The sequence below is a fragment of the Styela clava genome, chromosome 14, assembly GCF_964204865.1.
Source record: "Styela clava chromosome 14, kaStyClav1.hap1.2, whole genome shotgun sequence".
Classification (NCBI taxonomy): Eukaryota; Metazoa; Chordata; class Ascidiacea; order Stolidobranchia; family Styelidae; genus Styela; species Styela clava.
Window position 1 is genome coordinate 3,912,844 of NC_135263.1, and position 19,373 is coordinate 3,932,216.

The following is a 19,373-nucleotide window of genomic DNA, read 5'->3' on the forward strand; positions in this document are numbered from 1 at the left end:
GGGGAATAATAGCAGAGCACATATTAATATCGATGGAACCAGACTTGTGGCATTGAACGCCAGTTCTCACTTTGAAACCAATCATTTTCATTAGTCTTCAACACCATGCCCCAGGCTTCACTCGTAAGGGGTTTAAATTGGGTTTTGTAATGAAAAGATTTCGGTCTTATCAAGTGTAGTTCCTTTTGAAATGAATATGTGAACACCTATCATGAGAATAATCTACAGTACGACTTAGAACATGGCAAAATTCTTTAACTTGAACTGATCACAGTTTTCGAATTAATTTACGTCACTGCGACTGAAAGCTTGTTCAATATGGTACTAAATTTGTCCTCATAAATAAAATACTTTCTCAGATATGAGGGAGCCGTGAAAAGGATCATGTTTTTAACTTTAATTTATAAGTATTCTGCTTTTGTTCTTTCGCCGTCCAAGTTCGGAATATGCATTGATAAAATGCTCCGTACTTTTCGACCAAGTCTCAGCTTTTCAACTAGCTAACACATTATCAGCGTTACTACTGTAAAAATACGGATTTTTAAAACAGCACGTACTTTGATATAACACGCGAGTTTTTGCTCGATTTTTACTAATGTAAGCGTAATTGGTGTCAATCATTTCTGCGGCCTAAGCTAACATGTGCGACATCGCGACTTTGTAATTTTCTCGCTTTTTTGCGCCTATTACTTCCGACTGCGGGTCAAAAGAAATCTCTTGATATTCTGATTCTAGAAATTTTCCAATCACAGATGTTGCAATTCCTATTATGGGTATTGCGAGACTAATGAAATCAACATTTGTAGTCGGATAAACAAATGAAAGTCTGCGCACTAAAATGACTTTCATGAATCATTAGGACGAAAAGAGCAATATTAGATGCAGCGTCAGTGTCGCATTACTATAGTGGAAGGTAGAGTTAGGCTCTCTCGTGAAGCTTTGTTGTGACATCGTTTTTGTGCTATGACGCCATTTCTTATAAACGGTTTATGCATTTCTCAATATAATATTATTTAATTTTATTAGTTAAGATATATGTTAGTTTTTTAAACGGCGTAATATATGAAAGCGTATATATTGATGACGTCATTTTATGACGTACTTATGTAGCTGTGAAGAAGCGTATCCGACCAACATGTGCTGGGGAATTATAAAAGCTTGGTTTGAAAGTAAGTACATATACAGTCTTAAATAATGGAGTGACCGGTTTTTCATATTATTGTGATACCTAGGAAGAGTCTCCTGATCTCTGAAAGTTGGTTCTTTAGCTTGTAGGAATCAAAGGGACTAAGTTATCGTGATTTCTTTTTTCTCGATGTGGATTAGGCCCTACCCTAAAATCATCTTAGTTTTAGCTTATTGCCCTTATTTTTGAGCTTTCTAGAGCTGATTGGTAGCAGAATCTCGATACGCGGACTGTGCGGCGTAGAACGCTGACGTCCAACTATATATCTATTTAAACACCAGTTATGAGTTTTATTAGACTGTAAGTCTAATAAAATAATCCAAAGTATCTCCTCACATAGTGATGGCTGCTTCCACATCGTCTTGTTCGAGACGAAAGGCTTGAAATATCATCGCCTACAAGATTAGAAACTCTAATGTTAAAAGGAACAGTGGTATTCAGATACCCAACACTAACTGCAGCAGACCGAGTTAGTTGCCTTCCCAGTGCACGGCAGCAGGCTGGGAGTGCATTTTAATATGTCGAGTGTTGATTAGGAATAATTTCATTTGAAGTGAATCAACATGTTGACAGCTGAAATGTGATAATATAGTTTGCACATGTTTCTGTCAGATTTCGTCACGGTTAACTGCACATTTTCACAGGTGGTATTCTGTCTACTATTTTTTATCTGAGCGCACGTGATTTTCACGTAAGAACAATGGATATACAAACATAAACTTTACCGAAATTGCTACAAAATACTTCCGCAATGGGAGTTTGTATAAATGCGGTATATTGAGAGCGCTTTTCGACAAAAAATAACTCGTCAATTTCATGTAGTCCACTCATGTTTATACAACTATTTCCATACACTCCTAGCGGGCACCCTAAAAAGGCACATTCAGGGTCCTTATTGTGACACGACATAAATTTGCCAATGTTTTCGTTTCGGGATAATACTCCGGGAATAACAAGCGGCTGGCTAGAATATAACTTGTATGGCCTTGAACTAGATATTGCCGGTGCAATATTACTAATTTAAAACATTTTCAAATATATCTTATATTTACGTTACCACCTGCATTTATTAATAAGCGCACTTTTAGCCGCAGACTATTCCCTTAGCGTACAGGCGTAAACATAGCATCATTAACCCCTTGTCAGCAACTGATTGCAAAGCGGTAACGGTATGGTACTAATCGTGGTATGCTAAGCGGATGTAATACAAAAAAAGTTCATTTGACGTTTTAATATTTATGTAAGTAGTGTTAGATGGTAAAAATCCGTTTTACTGCTATGTACGCCAGCAAAGAGTTAATAATGTATGTTACGTCACAATTCACACTTAGACACACGAGTGACAGCTGCATTAAGGTGATGTCTCTATATATTAAAATGCACCGTTATGTGCATGGTGCAACTCTGGTATACTGAGATTCGGGAAAGATGCATTTACTCAATTAGCGGGATATAGGTTTTTATTTGAACTAATTTGGAAGCTTCAGAAAGGTAATTTTGTCTATTCTATAAATAAAGGTATGCGAGGGGTATTTCAATGTTTTTGTCATTCATATTTTTATGAGGTTTTGCACGATAAATACTCGACGTTTCGGTACTCCCTTAGTATGCGGACACCGGAACGTAGTATGTGTACCAGGTTAGAGTTAGGCCATGATTCCAGGTGCAAATACTACGAGAGTCACTTGGATAGTCCCCGAACTGGTAACAGAACTAAAATAAGGAAAATTGGAATAATATTATGACCTAATCCTAACCTGGTACACATACTATGTTCGGGTGTCCGCCATCTTGGTTCACTTACTACGGGAGCGCCAACGTTTCTTTGCGTATATTTTCTGCTCGTCTTGATGTACCCGAGTTTACAATGACGAGACATGTATTCAATCCCGAGATTCTTATCCCACTATCTTAGTGGGTTCGCGGCAACTGCTTTTCGTTCCCACAGATAGAGAATTTCTCAAGGCAGCCCTGAAATGCAAAGGGTTACTAAATGCAACCAGCATTATGGCGGAATTTCACGCACTCGTCGTACTGTATGTATTTTTATTCATTGTATACTCCCTTAGTTCAGCATCTATTGTCTTGTTGTTATTGGTGAATACTCTCGTTTTCCTGTCGTTGAAATTGTAAAAGCTACATAGAATTTTCGGTACTCCCGTGGTATGTGTACTAGGTCAGGGTCAGGCTTTAGTTTTATTACGACTTAGGGGATTGTCTGTGTTAGCCAAGTGAATATACCCCCAGCACATAGGCTTCCGTCCCGTTACATAACTTGATGTAAAGTAGGCGAAAAAAATTAGTTACCGTCATATTGGTACACATACTTCTGGAGCGCCGAATTTTCAATAGAAAATGAAATGAGCACTTTTTGCAATGTATTTACTTACCGTATGTGGATTTCAATCTGTGCTGTTCATACTAACGGCCGATCGTCTATTTCGAAGGAACTGAAATGCCTTGGGAAGTCCCATAAGTATTAAATTTTAAGAGATTTGATGTGCTTCACATTCTCAGCTATAAAATGGTCTTATCTATCATATGCTCTATTTCATATTACTACTGCGCCATCGTAAATCAACTAATATTTGTCCTTGCTGCGTCACAAATTCCTATCACGTGTAACAACAAAAGGCACCACGCTTTGTAGGCCGGACTGCTTTTTAAAAGACATAACCCTTATGAAGCGCTGGGTAAATTTATACCAGTTATAACTAGCTTGTACCGGTTTAACTGAATTTCATCAGTTTTTTCTTTCATCTGGTGATATGATGACGTTTTACTAGGAATTTGATGCAACTTGTATGACCTCATAAAGTAGAAAATATCATTTATGGGTGAGCGAGCTATCAGAGTCCCTACGTCACGCATTAAAATATAAAGCAATTTTTTTTGTAATGTGACGTCATTTTATTGCTACGACGTCATATTTTGTTCTGTCATTGTTTTCTTTTACCAAACCGACATCCCAATAAACGTATGTTGGGTTGGTACCAGTACAGTATCTATCATTCACAATTTAACTTTTTGTTCCCGATTTATTTGAACGGCGAAGGCTCACTCACTTTCACGTTATTCATACGATTTTGGTTTAAGTATTTACTGGTTCTGTCGCCCTTATGTACGCCACATTAGGTTTCCATATACTTCAGGGGTGCTTAGAGGGTTCGCAGATAACTTTTCAAGCGTCTTTGTAAGCGCGTCCATCCGTAACCTGTCTATTATGATCACACAATGACAATAAAGATTGTGTACAAATCGGGCGAATCCTATATCAATAGTTTGTTTGCCAATGGAAAGCGTCGTCTTCAATCTGCAAACTGTCTCCGTCAAATGCACGAGCTTTAATTTACGATCGGATTTACTAGTTTGGCAAAAATACTAACGTGTTCTGGTTTATATTTAGCCGTACAAAGTTCTATGCAAGATACTAGGGTACGGTACCGGTAACTTGACTCTAGTCCAAACGGTGGAGTGTTTTTTCAATTTATGGAATAAGTAGGCTATATATATGCTTGGTGATTATGTTGGAGATAATTGAACCCGAAGGTATAGTACCGTAAATTTATTAGTACATTAATTATTTTCATCATACGAAATAGGCAAAGTCGTATGGACAGAAATGGGGAGTTCTCTCAGTTCTTGCCCTGGTCAAGGTCAAGTAGGGATCTCTAGTCATTCAGTATAATTCTTGAAAATTTGGTTTAAATGCATCCTATGCTCGAGCCATTTGGCAAAAAATCAAACTGTTTTATAACATCTCTTCAAATGATTAACGATGACAAACCATATTATTGCATTGTTATTGTCGAAATTTTCATCTTGGGTGAGCGAGCACGTACTACTTCTTTTATCAATACATTTCCATCGAAAATCTGTACGTTTCAAACCTGACTCGAGGTTTTGTTCGCTTTCCCGATTCTATAATCAGTTACTTTTTTTTTTGTTTTTATCTATTATTTTTTTATCGTCTATTGCTGATTATGGAGTCGAAATAAACTTATACTTATTATAGGATAGGATAGGATAGGATTTACATATTTATCCCGGGGGAGAGGAAAGCCGATAAGACGGCTTATCCATATGGCGAACCACGGCCTCTCGTCCGGTTACCATTCCAAGTCGGGTATGGGATTAGTTTTACTGTATTGTTTGTTTTCGGAAGCATAGACTTGGTGGTGGAGGAAGCCGTAACCGACCAGCGGTTACGTGAACCACCCAACGACGGCGAGGAGTCCAGCAATCCTCTCGCACATAACCATTCCTGCATGGGATTCGAACCTGCGAACCCACGCAGGGTAGTTAGAGGTGCGGTGGCGAGCGTATTCCTAACGCTTAGCCCGTTGAGCCACACCGCCGCGAAAGAATCTGAGAAGAATCTGAGTTCGTATAATATCCAAGTAGAAGTGAGCGCATATGCGTTAGGTACATCAGTGAAACTTATAAACAAAACATCAATTATATTGTACTCATGTTCACTTTGCTGGACCATTTTTGAAAAAATTCTTTTCATAAAATAATAGTTTCTCTCGTTGTAAATGTTATTCCATATTTGACGGTATTGTCGTCAGTATTCATACCCACGATGTGCAAATATTAACTACGGTATGTGTCGTATCATACGCAAAACGATTGTGTTTAAATACAAGTTTTACGACTTTATTGGAAATCATTACTATCGCATTGATTCGTCATCACATACTTCGCATGCATCAATGTAACTAACAACTATTATTGTGATGTTTTGTTAATTCCCTTAAATCTGGGAATCACTATGACGTCGTGTTTTTGTCCCGCGAGAACAAAAAAAATTACGTGAATAAATTTTCCAGAATTGTTTTTGAATTCTTTGAAAACAGCACGTTTATCAAGCTGGTATTCACGTCAATTATATTCTATTTGTACGTCCATTCTATCATTGTAGATTATCATACATTATCCAAATGCTCGCTAGCTTAATATGCTTTTGAACTACGGCATCGAATGATCGCAAAAGACTGGGCAATGGTTGTTTTGGTTAAGCGTTATAGAATAAAGTTTGTGAAAGTGTATTGCAAGATCTTTCAACCGCTTAATAATATAGACGCTTTGCAACTCTATCATTTGTGGTTAGTACATACAAGAGTTGACAAATGCGAAAGCAGAGAGACAAGAGTAGTTAGTTAGGTTCGCGATAACTGTGCGTAAATTGCCGTTGCTATTTTTGTTATTCCAAAGTTTCTAATGAATTTCATAATATAATATCCTCCAGTTCGTACTTATTCTCCATACTTTATGCGCAATTGTAATATATTCTTACAATGACGTTTTAGTTGATTTCCTCAGCAATCTCCAATATGCTGTCACTCCTCTTTTTGTCACATTCGTCACAGACGAAGTAAACAAATCCTTCGCTCTATTACGTCATAAATTGAAGACGATATATCGCGCGGAATAACAAAACGTGCTTTCAACACTGCAATACGTGTCGATTAAAACCATTTGTATGTCGAGTCCTTAGCAGAAAGCACCTGCTTAAATTTGAAGTCTAATTTAGTACTTGAGACTTGGTATAAACTATAGACTCGGGTGAAGTGGAATTCTTACAAAGTTATTAGCGCTGTGAATGATTTAAATTCAAATCTTAGAAGTGTAGAAATCACCGCTGTTAATTTAACATCGAGTGAATCATTGCCTGTTCAAAATAAAATTTTATCGAAAATGTTGAGTTAAACTTGTATTGGTTGTTTTACAATGCCTAACGTGCAAATTTAGCATATGAGCATACTCGTGTTTGGCAGAATATTGTTATCCCAACAACTATATATTAATTCTGTCATCGTTTTCACCCTAATTTAGGATAGGATAGGATAGGATTTACATATTTATCCCGGGGGAGAGGAAAGCCGATAAGACGGCTTATCCATATGGCGAACCACGGCCTCTCGTCCGGTTACCATTCCAAGTCGGGTATGGGATTAGTTTTACTGTATTGTTTGTTTTCGGAAGCATGGACTTGGTGGTGGAGGAAGCCGTAACCGACCAGCGGTTACGTGAACCACCCAACGACGGCGAGGAGTCCAGCAATCCTCTTGCACATAACCATCCCTGCATGGGATTCGAACCTGCGAACCCACGCAGAGTAATTAGAGGTGCGGTGGCGAGCGTATTCCTAACGCTTAGCCCGTTGAGCCACACCGCCGCGCCAATCATTGTTTCAAATTATAATTGCACTTATGAGACACTGAAATACATTCATATTGCTATATATATTATATGACATAGCACCATAGGGACATAGTTCAAGAGTCTTTATTGTATAATGTGTCCCTTGAGTAAAATGTTATGGCGAAAGTTTAAGCTTATTAAAAAAGGAGACGAACTTTGTGCCTTAGTCTGTACATTGTCTTTGTTGTATTTAAAGCTAGAAATAAGTTTTGTTTGTGAAGCTATACTGAGAATAAAAAAACATGAAGCGTTCTATTCGTATGTCATCAATCGGAGGTAACTTAATTTTGTGATCTGTTTTATATCTTATGCTTTGTTCAAAGTTCTGCTTTTGTTAGATGATTGTTTTCCTTGGATAATTGTTTTCTTTTGAATTTTAAAGTAGGTTTCTCAAAGTTTACTTTGTTGTTAACCGGTAAGTGTTATAGAAAAGGTGAAGTAGATCACTTTATCTTTGCCAGATTTGTTTATTTTTATGAGGTTGATTTTCAAACTTTTATTGAGATCTATAGTGCAGGAAAGTCAAGTTTATGTAAATAATTTGGTCTAATTATGCAGCATTAGCTTTACTTGGTTAAAGTAATATAGCTTCTGTTGTTAGAATTTCAATCTAATTGCTAGTTAGGTGCAATACTTAATGCACTAGACCTGTGGCCAATTTGTAAATTACCCACGTAGAATACCTGAAAATTTGGTAGTTTCTGAGTCGCTAATTTATTCTGTCATGTGTGCAAAAAAATAATGAAGAGAATTTTTACAATGAATAAATACCAGGATCAGGCTCTGCTGTCGTGTCTAAAATACATTCAGGAATTATGGATGTGTCCTATAATGACAGAAAGGATGAGATAGAAAACGATATTTTCATGCTGATATGGCTTTCCGTACCACAATTGTTTAATTAGGTTTTTCTTTCTTTAAGTAAAATCTTATAATTTGCATCTGATAATGATCTAAAATAGGTTGATTTACCTATGAAATAAAAGGTTTAACAGCGAGGGGCGGGAGAGTTAAATGTAGCTTACTCTTTAGCCTTGGAACCTGTAGTTTTTTCGTTGTTGATTAGGTTATCTTTTGAGGGAATACTTGGTCGGCGGTTGGTGCATTATTAGGAAGATACTTGCTATCTCACCGCTAATTACCGTATGTAGGTTCATATGCTGTAGGGAATAACTGCTTAACTATTCCCATACCCTACATCAGGAATGTGCAATATTTTTTGAAGTTGGGCTATATGACCGCTGGGCCACACAAAAATGTGGATGGCAGCCATCGCTTTAGCTTTACAGTAATAAAAGCACAGGGCAAAATCGTGAAAGATTTAATGCAGCGACAAAAGCTAAAAAACATTATGTACTTTTATCCATGTGAGCGCCTTTTTGAACTTGAACTGTCAGATTCAGAATTTTATGCTTGACCAGAGCCACACTAAATGGCTTGGTGGGCCAGATTGGGGCTCGCAGCTCACCTGTTGCACACCCATGCCATGCACTACATACAAGATGCATCAAAAAATGTTTTTCAGAATGTAAAAAATGGTAACAATTTTTGGCCCACCCTTTAAACTGGTAACCAGATAAGACTGCATGATATGATCGAGTCATCTTATTAAGTTACCTTTATCATGAATAAAAATGACAATTCCATATAATTGAGCATTTAATTTACATTCAGATCTTGAATTCAAGAAGAAGCCCGAAGAGCAGTCGGCATCAACACCACCACGATCTTCCTCCCCTATCATAGAAACTGAGATTGTTGCTCCGATTCCGACAGACACGAAGGAAATTGAGGACAATGGGAAAAAAGAGGTGACAGAGGAAAAAGGTAAGGCTGATATCAAATTATTAAGAGGAGTAAATCGGGGCTGGTGAGTGGGCTTGAAATCACAAGGGCTTGGAACTAAATTTTCCCAGTCCATGTTTTATTTGACTTTATTGAGTTTGTTGCTCATAATGCAATAAAAAATTTCTTCAGCAAGTCTCTAGTTGGTTATCACAGCATGTGACAATCAAATGGAAATGAGTGACTGGCAATTAGATGACTGTCTGTAAAATCACGATTATTTTATTAACATAAATGTTTCTTTCCTTCCCACATCTCTTTTATTAGCGTTATTAGTGCATCGTGCTAAGTGTTAGGACTACGCTAGCCACCTCTGATTACCCTGCTTGGGTTCACAAGTTCGAATCTTGTGGTGGATAATTATGTGCGAGAGGATTGCTGGACTCCTCGTCGCCATAGGGTGGCAAAACCGTTGGTCAGTTACGGGTTACGACTTATCCTCCCATCTTAGGTGGCAAAATTAAACGAGCAATAAATTAAAATTGTTAACTCTATAATAATCATAAATTTCCCGCTTCTACCAGATAAAGAACCTGTGTATTCCACTGTAAATAAGAAGAAAAAAGTGGAAGAGGAGAAGATAGAGGATAAAGAAGAGAAAGAGGAGGTAGAGGAGAAAAGTGAGGAAATGGTGAAAGTGGAAGAGAGCAAAGAGGAGAGTAAGGAAGGTGAGTTACAAAGAAATTGGTACTGCCGTAGCGTGTGTACCAGGTCAGGGTTAGGCCATAATTTTATTCTGATTTTTCTTATTTTAGTTCCATTACGAGTTCGGGGACTGTCTGTGCTAACCAATAGAATATACCATACCCCCTGTCCATATGTTTCAGTCCCTTTACACTTCTTGAGCGCCAAGAGATTTATTTTAGCATCTTGTTATTATTTTGGTTAACTTGCGCCTCTTCATCTTCTGGATTTTCTTTGCTTTCTATGACTGGGTTTCTGTCTTATATTTCATTTGAGTTAATCCATAAATTTTTACCGAACAGTATTATTACAATTCACAACCATCCAATCCTATGTACTGATACACTGGGTTTAGAAAAACTGGAATCTTCTATATTCAGCACATCCAATCTATTTCGTTCATACCTTTGGTGCCTCAGGTTGAATTAGACCAATTACCTAACAACCCAAGACTCAAACTTAGTAACGTGCGTATTAAATAGTTTGTCCAAGTAAGCCTGACAATATCCTTTATTATCAAAACTTGGTCGCTTAAAGGAATCCTTTTCCGCTTACATTTTTACAGATGAAAATGATGCACCAGCAATAGACTTGGATTTACCTGAACTTCCAACCAACGCTAAGAAACTGGAACATGTGACCAAGGTACTTTATTTTGTTTGACTTTTTATCTAATGTTTTCATACCTTCACTTCAAACAAAGCTCTACACATGAAGCTTGTGATAGTGATATCTTACTATTTTTAAAATATTGAAAAATCTATCTAGTGTGGTTTAGCCCATCAGTATACTTTACCTCGAAAATGTTAATATGACAACATTATTATTAGGTTCAAATTTCTCAACGCAAGGCACCCTTTTTATTACTAGCTTTTCACTCTTTTTGTCTGGATTTTTTTTCACAGTGCTACTAGTAGCCTGGTCTGGATGAAAGGCGTTCGAAAATGCCATATAAGAAAGTGTAAACCCAAATCAGCACAAGAATTGAGAAACACCCGATTATTGTGATTTCCATATTTTACTTAGATTTTTATTACTTTCAGGGTCGACCACGACCAACAAAGAGAGCTGCACCAAAGAAACATGTGAAGACAGATGTTGATACAGATGTAGGAGTGGATGATTTCTTCACTACTTCGTAAGTAAGAGATAGGATTACATATAACGTTAAATCATAACGTTACAATTATTGGAATACTTGGAAAATGAAAATACCTTTAAATCATTGGTTAATTGGTTCCCAAAGTTGATTGGTCGGGGGCCAAAATTACAAATGCAACCATAAATAGAATGAGAAAAATATTTTAAAATTTCTTTTCGCATTTTTGTAATTTATCGGTAAAATTTGCTCAGAGCATGATGAGCTACATGCACTAACTCGGATTTATTTATGTTTCATTATAGTACAGTATAAACAATTAATGCATCATGTTCTCGTTACATTTGAAAATCTACTTCAAGAATAAATTCTAGATAAGTGAAAAATATGCAAATGTCCAAATGTTTTTTTTTGATGGCTTCCTCATCTTATGATCAAATCAGGATTGACATATTATTTTATCATTGTAGAGTTCAGAGCACAGATTTTGATAAAGTGCCGACATTGACAGAAGAGAAAGAACTCGCTGAGAAAGAGAATATTAAAAGTAAGAGATTTGTTCACATATATGGTTATGTATTTAGGGGTTGTTATGTTGATTAGTTAACTTAATCATATAGTGAGCCACATCGTTGCGCTTTGTCACTAGTTCTGGATTTGTAAATTGTTTTTATAAAATCTTTATAATCCGCTATTTTTAGAGGACCAGAGTTATTTCAGTTGACCAACGCCTAGCTAAGCTTTTGTTTTTACAATTTTTCTTTTTATCTGGTTCACATAATAGATGATTGACTATGGAAGTCTAAGGGTAGGGTACTCCCGTAGTGTGTGTACCAGGTTAGGTCATAATTATATTCCGATTTTCCTCATCTTAGTTCTATTACGAGTTCGGGTCTGTGTTAGCCAAGTGTATATATAGTACCTCTTGCCCACAGGTTTCAGTCCCTTGTTGTAAAATAGGAGAACAAATTTAATTACCTCTATATTGGTGAACACACACACTTGAGCGCCAATGATCAAGTGGTTATCTGTTTCCATACCAAACTGTCTCGTAACTGTATAAAAGACCATGATTCAACACTCATTTAGGGCATTTTATTTCATTCCATCTCCCTTCAAAAACCCCCATCTTCTATGTTAAAATCAAAAACTGAAGGGGTTAGGACCAGGACTGGGGAGATGGTTCGAAATCACAATGGCTTTGGCTTCGGAGCTTCATTTTTTCACCTCGCAGCTGAGCTACGGCTCTGGCCTTCAAGGTTTATCTGCCCAAATGCAGTTTCAGGAAGCGGGACTCAAAACTATGATATTCGGGTTTGAAGTTTAAAAATTAAAGTTCAAATATATGAATTCAACTTGAGATTTTAAATCAATAATATGATAGGAAGTTTATAACAATTTATATGTTAAAAAGGATCCATCTAACATAGTAAGCTTGGCTCCAGCTTCACAGAAATGTCACAGCTCAATGGCTCCAGCTCAGACTTCTCCTGGTTGGGGCGCTTTATCTTCTTTCACCTCTTACAAAGCTCTCCGCTCAATATTAAAACCATGTATCATTTCAGAAACACCGAAACGACCAACAGGAGGGATTGGAATGATGGGAATGCCGATGGTGACACCTGGTATGTTGAAATTGAAGAAAAAACATGTTGATGATGATAAAGAGGTGACTGTTGATTTTACATGATTTTTGTCTTTGCAGTGTTGCCCTTCATTTTTTGTTTCTGGGTTGGACAATGCTCCTGATCTTAACCTTGCTTGGCCATGATCTCATTTTACTCAAATTTGGGTACTTCCGTAGTGTGTGTACCAGGTTAGGGTTAGGGCATAAAAAAGTTCCGATTTTACTTCTATTACGAGTTCGGAGACTGTCTGTGTTAGCCAAGTGAATATACCCTCTGCCCATAGGTTTCAGTCCATTTACACAACTTGATGTAAAGTAGGCGAACAAAATTAGTTATCTCCATATGGGTACACACACTTCTGGAGCACCCAATTTTGAAGTGCCAGAACATACAAGGGTATTAAGAAATTCGGTATTTAACGAATTCCTCTGATCAGGATAAATTCAGAATTTAGGATGTTTTTAATTATTGGATATCATATACAATGTTTTGAACACAAATATTACATTTAAATCCTGATGTTTGGGTAAAAAATTCGGTACTCTTGTAGTAAATGTACCAGTTTAGGGTTAGACCATAATTTTATTCCGATTTTCCTTATTTTTATTCTATTACGAGTTCGGGGAATGTCTGTGTTAGCCAAGTGAATATACCCCCTGCCTGTAGGCTTCAGTCCCTTTACACAACTTGATGTAAAAACAAAATTAGTTACCCCCATATTGGTACACATACTTCTGGAGCGCCCAATTTTGAAGTGCCAGAACATACAAGGACAACGGTATTAAGAAATTTGGTATATAACGAAATATTGAATTCAGGATGAATACAGAATTTAGGATGTTTTATTAATTATTTTTTTAATTTAAAAGTTCATTTTAATTATGTATTCAATCAATCATTTATTTTGGTTCTCTGACATAAACAAAACAAAAATTAAACAGACAAAACAAAATGCAGGGATACCTCAAACGCAAATTTCCCATTCAAGTCTCGTTTTTTGAATAAGAAATTGTGTTCACCGGTTCTGATAAAGCAGTGATATTTTTAGGACAAAGAATCAGAATCTTCAAATGACAAATCAGAAGAAAAGAACGGATCCGATGAAGCGGAACAGGCAGAAGAAGTGAAGTCACCGGAACCTGCTGTCAAACGACGACCTCCTGGTGCAAAGGGTTTGCCTGGAATGGGATTTGGGAGTAGTATACTCGGAGAAATGAAATTGAAAAAGTTGAATAAAAGCAAGGTTAGTGAGATTATTTCAAGTCAGTGGTTTTCAACCGGAGTTCAGCATTACCCTAGGGCAGGGCTACTCAACTGGCGGACCGCGGTCCGAATCCGGACTTTTCGGGTATCCGATTCGGACCGCGCATAATCTTTGATTTGGATCCTTAGCTCCACTTTTGAAGTTTCCTTTTATAAAATCACTTTTATAGATTTAAAAATATATATGAAAAGAACTATAACGCCATAACAAACAATCATGATTATCTAATAATGATTAGTCGGCCGAGGAATTGCGTGTTCAAGGATGCTGAAATATAATTTCTGGAAAGTCCAGACCCAAATATTTTTAAAGTTTTGTATGCGGACCCTCGGTAACAATAGTTGAGTAGCCCTGCCCTAGGGTTAGAAGGTGCTATATAATTATGGTGATACCTCGGTATTCGAAAGACTCTATACTCGAACTATTCGGTAGACAATCAAAAAATTCTAGGAAAAAATGCCGCCACACCCGAACGGAAATTCACAAAAAAGGAGTTCCATGCATGAATTTGCTCAAACGTACAGGAAATGATACAAATATTTTTTTGATTTTATTATGTTCACATTTAAATAATTATTGATCTTCGGGTGCACGTTTGTCAATATTTTGATTATTTTGGATTGAATAAGAACGGATTGAAATAATTGGCATTGTTGTTTATGGGAACAATATTCGGATATTCGAGCAAATCTCTAGTCAGATCAAGCATGTATAAATATTAGTCACAATTAAATTATACCAATATCCTAAATAAACATGCTGCGATACTGGTACTGGTATCAGCCCCTGTAAGGGCGCTCCCCACGATTACATTGTCTCTATTTTTCTTTCAAAAATTTCAAATTTATTTCTGACAGAGTCCAGAACCAGCAAACCATGACAAAACAGACGAAGACAAAAACGGAACACATCATTCAGCTCTTCCATTCGGACCAGGAATGTTGAAGAAAACTCATCATGTAACGAGTCCTGGCTCAGAAAAATCGGAAACGAATAATAATAGCAATGATAATAATAATGTATTGAGATCGCCTCCCAACAGATGGAAAAGCAAATCATTTGAGAGATGTAAGTTTGGAAATTTTTATCTAGAATCTGTTTTCTTATTTAAATTTCAGAAGGAATTTACAGGGTGTCCATAAAGTCCCTTTACAATTTCAATTTTGTTATGAAGTCAGTTCTCAATACATCTTAGCCAGGTTTGTTGTTTTTCAATCAGTATTTTCACTTTATTTAATCAATCTGTGAGGGTCAGAACAATGAATTGTATCAATAATTACCCTTTCAAAGACTTTATGGGCACACCAACAGTTGAATATTGTTACCCTGCCCAAGTTACTGATCTGAAAAATGAAAGTGAAAATCCGTAAGCAAGTGACAAATATATAATAGTAACTATGTGTTTGTCTTTCCTTATTCCCTGCATAAATAGACCAATTATAACATTAAAATATAATATATAGGGTGTCTATAAAGTCCTAAAATGTTTTGAATTAAAAGGGAATTTATTGATACCATATATTGTTTTGGCCCTCACAGTTGTATTAAATGAAGTGAAAATACTTGAACATGTACTGATTAAAAAACAACAACTCTGACTTCATAACGAAATTGAAATTGTAATTGTAAATGGACTTTATGGACACCTTGTATGTCATCGATTTAGCAGCAAACGAAACCAATGGTGTGACGTTGAATGAACATGGTTGGGTCCAGCGTCAAATCTATGTGCATTTAGATTTTTTTCTGGATAGTAAAACAAAATTATGAATTTTACAAGAACTTAACACTTTCAGGTTTCATTTTATAATTAATTTGTTGAATCTCTTCTTTGTTTGTTTATTTTTTTCCACTAACTGTAATTTCTTTTATTCCCAGCTGAAAAGCCAATTGTTCCAGTCAAAAGTAAGTTTATTAGTTATCTGTCATTATTTCTTTTCCATTTTTGTTTTGAATAACTTTGTTTTATTTTTGTTCAATTTTTTTCTTCAGTTTAATTTTATATATTACTCATAACCCGGGTATTGTGACTAACTTCAATTGTCATATCAATTAAAATTGACGAATTCTATCCTCAATATGTATTTTAGTACATTTAAGCTTTAAGTCATATATTTATTTTTTGAAAAATCCTATATTCAGGGCTAATAATCTTGATTTTCTCTCAAGAATGAGCAATGATAGAAATTTTTACTTTAAATTTTCTGCAGTTTTCTTTTTATTCATTGTTTGATTTGATTTTTGTTCAATTTACATTTTGTCATAGGCGATTCTAAAATTTTGTTATGTTTCCATTTTATCATTTTCTTTCATTTTAATTTGGATCATTTTTTTTCATTAATCACAGCAAAGTCACCTCTGATGCCTCCAAAGCCTTCACCTCCTCCTGCCTCAGTTAAACCATCAAGTTTTAAGGGAAACCCCCCTCCCTTACCTAACAAACCAAAACCTGCTGCGTTAAGGCCAGGTAAGCCTGAAAGCTAAATATTTGTTCCGATTCGGTTATAAATAATGGTTGGATTTCCATATTTTTCCCCTAAGGGAGACGATAAGACGGTTTAATCATATGACGAATCACTGCCTCTTGATTCCATTTGTGAACTCGGAGGAAACCAAACTTGATAGCAAATCTTTGTTATATGCATTCTTCCTTATTTGCCTGTTGAAAATGATCAGTCAGGTTGTTTTAGTTTCAGTTTCAAATTCAGTTATTACCGCTAAAAGTATGTAATTTTGACACCCGACTTTTAAATTTTGTTTCTGACTCTGGAAAGTTTAAAAATATGATTCCTATATTAATAAAAATATGCCGAATCCACAATCCTAAAACCAACAGTCAGGAATAAGTACGCAAATTCTCGAGGAACTGAGGTTCCGCCATTTGATTAGGTTCTTTTATAGGGTTTTCTCTCCCCAAGATAAATATGAACGTCCTGTCCACCTTCTAAACTGACTTTAAGATGATGGGCTTTTAAAAAGCTAGGACAGGGATCGCCAAGGCAGTAAACGTAAATTACCCCCTGAATATTGTCAAATTATCCCTTTGGAGAGAATTACCCCCCTGTTGATGATATAATTAAGCTCTTATGCGCTTTTCTCTCCTCCCAAAGATAGATATGAAAATTCTATCAGTTAAAGATAAGTAGCAGATGTAAATAAATTTATGCTAACTTCTGAAACTGATCACCATTATATTATACTGTACATAGAATCCAATATATTTCGAGGGGCGAGAGCAAGACCAATGTCTGGTTTGTATTTTTATTATGATCACTGACACTGCATGGGTGCATGAACTCTATCAGAAAAGCATGTTACAATCTTTTTAAAATTTGGTTTTTATTCAATTTGGGTGAAACGGATGACGAAACTCTTTTTCTGAACTTACTATGAAATTTGGTTTTGCATTATATCATGAATTTACTATTCAGGACCCCATTTTTAATGGTCATTTTCCAAGATTTTTCTACCCGTTAACCATTAGGTATTTAAACTTTACTTGTTGCTTTTAGAAGTGTTTGCTAGAGATAACCGGTTAACCATTTCCAGCCCTAGTTATAAATAATGCTGCTAGAGTTAATCGGTTAACCATTTCCAGCCCTAGTTAAAAGTAATGCTGTAGTTTGAGTTGTCTTGTGCTAAATCCACCATCAATATTCAACAAATTTACAGAAAAAATAGAGCAATGATGTGAAAATTTTTTGTCAGAGAATTCTGAACAAGGTCTCGGGTTTTATCTCACCGTGCACCAAGCATTGATCCGTTATTGCTATTTAGTAACAATTTTTTTCATCGATGCATTTCTATGGTGGCATGTCTTTGCATGTTGAATGCACTTCATGCAATTTTCACATTGATCAAATAATAATCTCTATTCTAATCTTCTCCAACCTATTCAAAACAATTCATTTGGATTAAAATCGCCTCAAATGTTTTTTATTAAACTCAAAATTAATAACTCCGAAACTCATTTCTCAATGTGACATCTGCTAGTGGTGCAGATTAATGAAATTTGACTGAATTATTGGATTAAATTAATCAACTTCAAGAGAGATTGCAAATTTTTGTCACAGTAAGATTCTAAAATGCCCAGACAGGGCATTGCAGCTCATACTTTCTTTATATTTTGATTGCTAAAACAATATAATACGTATAAGTTTAGCATAAAAGACGCTAAAATAAAATATTTAATAAAAATAAAATAAAGTATCACTGCCTTATCATCAAACCAAAATCACTAGGTAGTTATTCCAGTGAAGTGAAATGGTGATACAAGCATGATTAAAGTCTTTAATTCCATATCAAACAATATTTATTGAACTGAATTTTTACCCCGAATAACTTTGTTTGTGGTTATCATTACAAATTATCATTACCATGAATTCAAGTAATGAAAAGGGTAGTTCAAGTTCGGCTCAAGTCCTATCACGGTAAAGTCAAGTAGTTAAAAATGTTACCTAAACTTAGCCCACTCCTTGTACCTCTGTTAGTGACTGCCAGTGATTTTTCCATCATATTACCAGTTTTTGAAGACATGTTTCAGTGGTACGCAAATGGTTGGGCGCGCCCTACAAGGTGGCCATAGACAATTTGTTGAGGGGCGTGATGCAAATTAAGAATATTGTTATATTTGGCCTTATTTTGGATATTTACATTTTAGACCTTTTCATTTATTTCATTATTCACGTTCCATCCACGTATTTTCAACATGTTTTTTGAATAAAACATACTTTTGCCCTACTATCTGTTAATTGTAGCTTATTGTTAGCTAATTATTTTTTGAGGTGGGCGCGAGACTTAATAAATTCTAAAAAGGGGGTGCAGCTTAAAAAGTTTGAGAACCATTAATATATTTAGTAAAGTCAAATAGTGATCCAAGACTTTTATTCTCTCTTCAATACTAGCAGTGCTTCTGCAGCATTTTAAAGAAATGAAAAACTATTTTCAGAATTCATCGATCCAAAACATGTTCCTTCAAGCGTACATCAACGAGCTGCGTCTTGGGGTAAAAAGAAAGCGGAGGATTCTAAAAAAAGTAAGTTTTTGGAACTAAATATCTTAAATATTGATTAGTCAGGGTCCCTAACACAACGGCTCGGCGGTGTGAGGCATCGTGCTACGCGCTAGGAATACGCTCGCCATCGCACCTCTGATTACCCTGCATGGGTTCGAATCCCATTTGGGGATAATTGTGTGCAAGAAATAACTGGCTAACTAATCCCATACCAGACATGGAATGGTAACCGGAAGAGAAGTCGCAGTTCGCCATCTGATTAGGTCGTCTTATCAACTTTCCCTTCCTCCGGGATAAATATGTAAATCCTATCCTAAGTGTCAGAAGCATGTCCGCTTTCTTAAAACTACTATCAAGATTACCTTTCACGGGTTTGAGCTGAAGATTCCGTTGTAAGTTTCCGTTATACCAAGTACATTATACCTTTTGAACGTGGCAGTCCTAAA

The 19,373-nt window shown here is 36.1% G+C and overlaps 1 protein-coding gene across 7 annotated transcripts in view; it reads left to right on the top strand.

The window, feature by feature from the left end:
• Positions 1–19,373, top strand: part of LOC120341706 (F-actin-uncapping protein LRRC16A-like) — a 90,818-nt gene that overhangs the window by 67,653 nt on the left and 3,792 nt on the right. For 5 of the 7 annotated variants that reach the window (XM_039410286.2, XM_039410287.2, XM_039410289.2 and 2 more), the window contains 12 exons: positions 9,068–9,220; positions 9,763–9,906; positions 10,488–10,567; positions 10,966–11,060; positions 11,492–11,568; positions 12,587–12,690; positions 13,698–13,892; positions 14,771–14,981; positions 15,792–15,818; positions 16,261–16,380; positions 17,123–17,164; positions 18,862–18,948. In XM_039410286.2, coding sequence (XP_039266220.2) covers positions 9,068–9,220; positions 9,763–9,906; positions 10,488–10,567; positions 10,966–11,060; positions 11,492–11,568; positions 12,587–12,690; positions 13,698–13,892; positions 14,771–14,981; positions 15,792–15,818; positions 16,261–16,380; positions 17,123–17,164; positions 18,862–18,948 — 1,335 coding nt within the window. The remainder of the gene's footprint in view (positions 1–9,067; positions 9,221–9,762; positions 9,907–10,487; positions 10,568–10,965; positions 11,061–11,491; positions 11,569–12,586; positions 12,691–13,697; positions 13,893–14,770; positions 14,982–15,791; positions 15,819–16,260; positions 16,381–17,122; positions 17,165–18,861; positions 18,949–19,373) is intronic. The other 2 variants (XM_039410288.2, XM_039410290.2) reach the window with 2 other exon arrangements.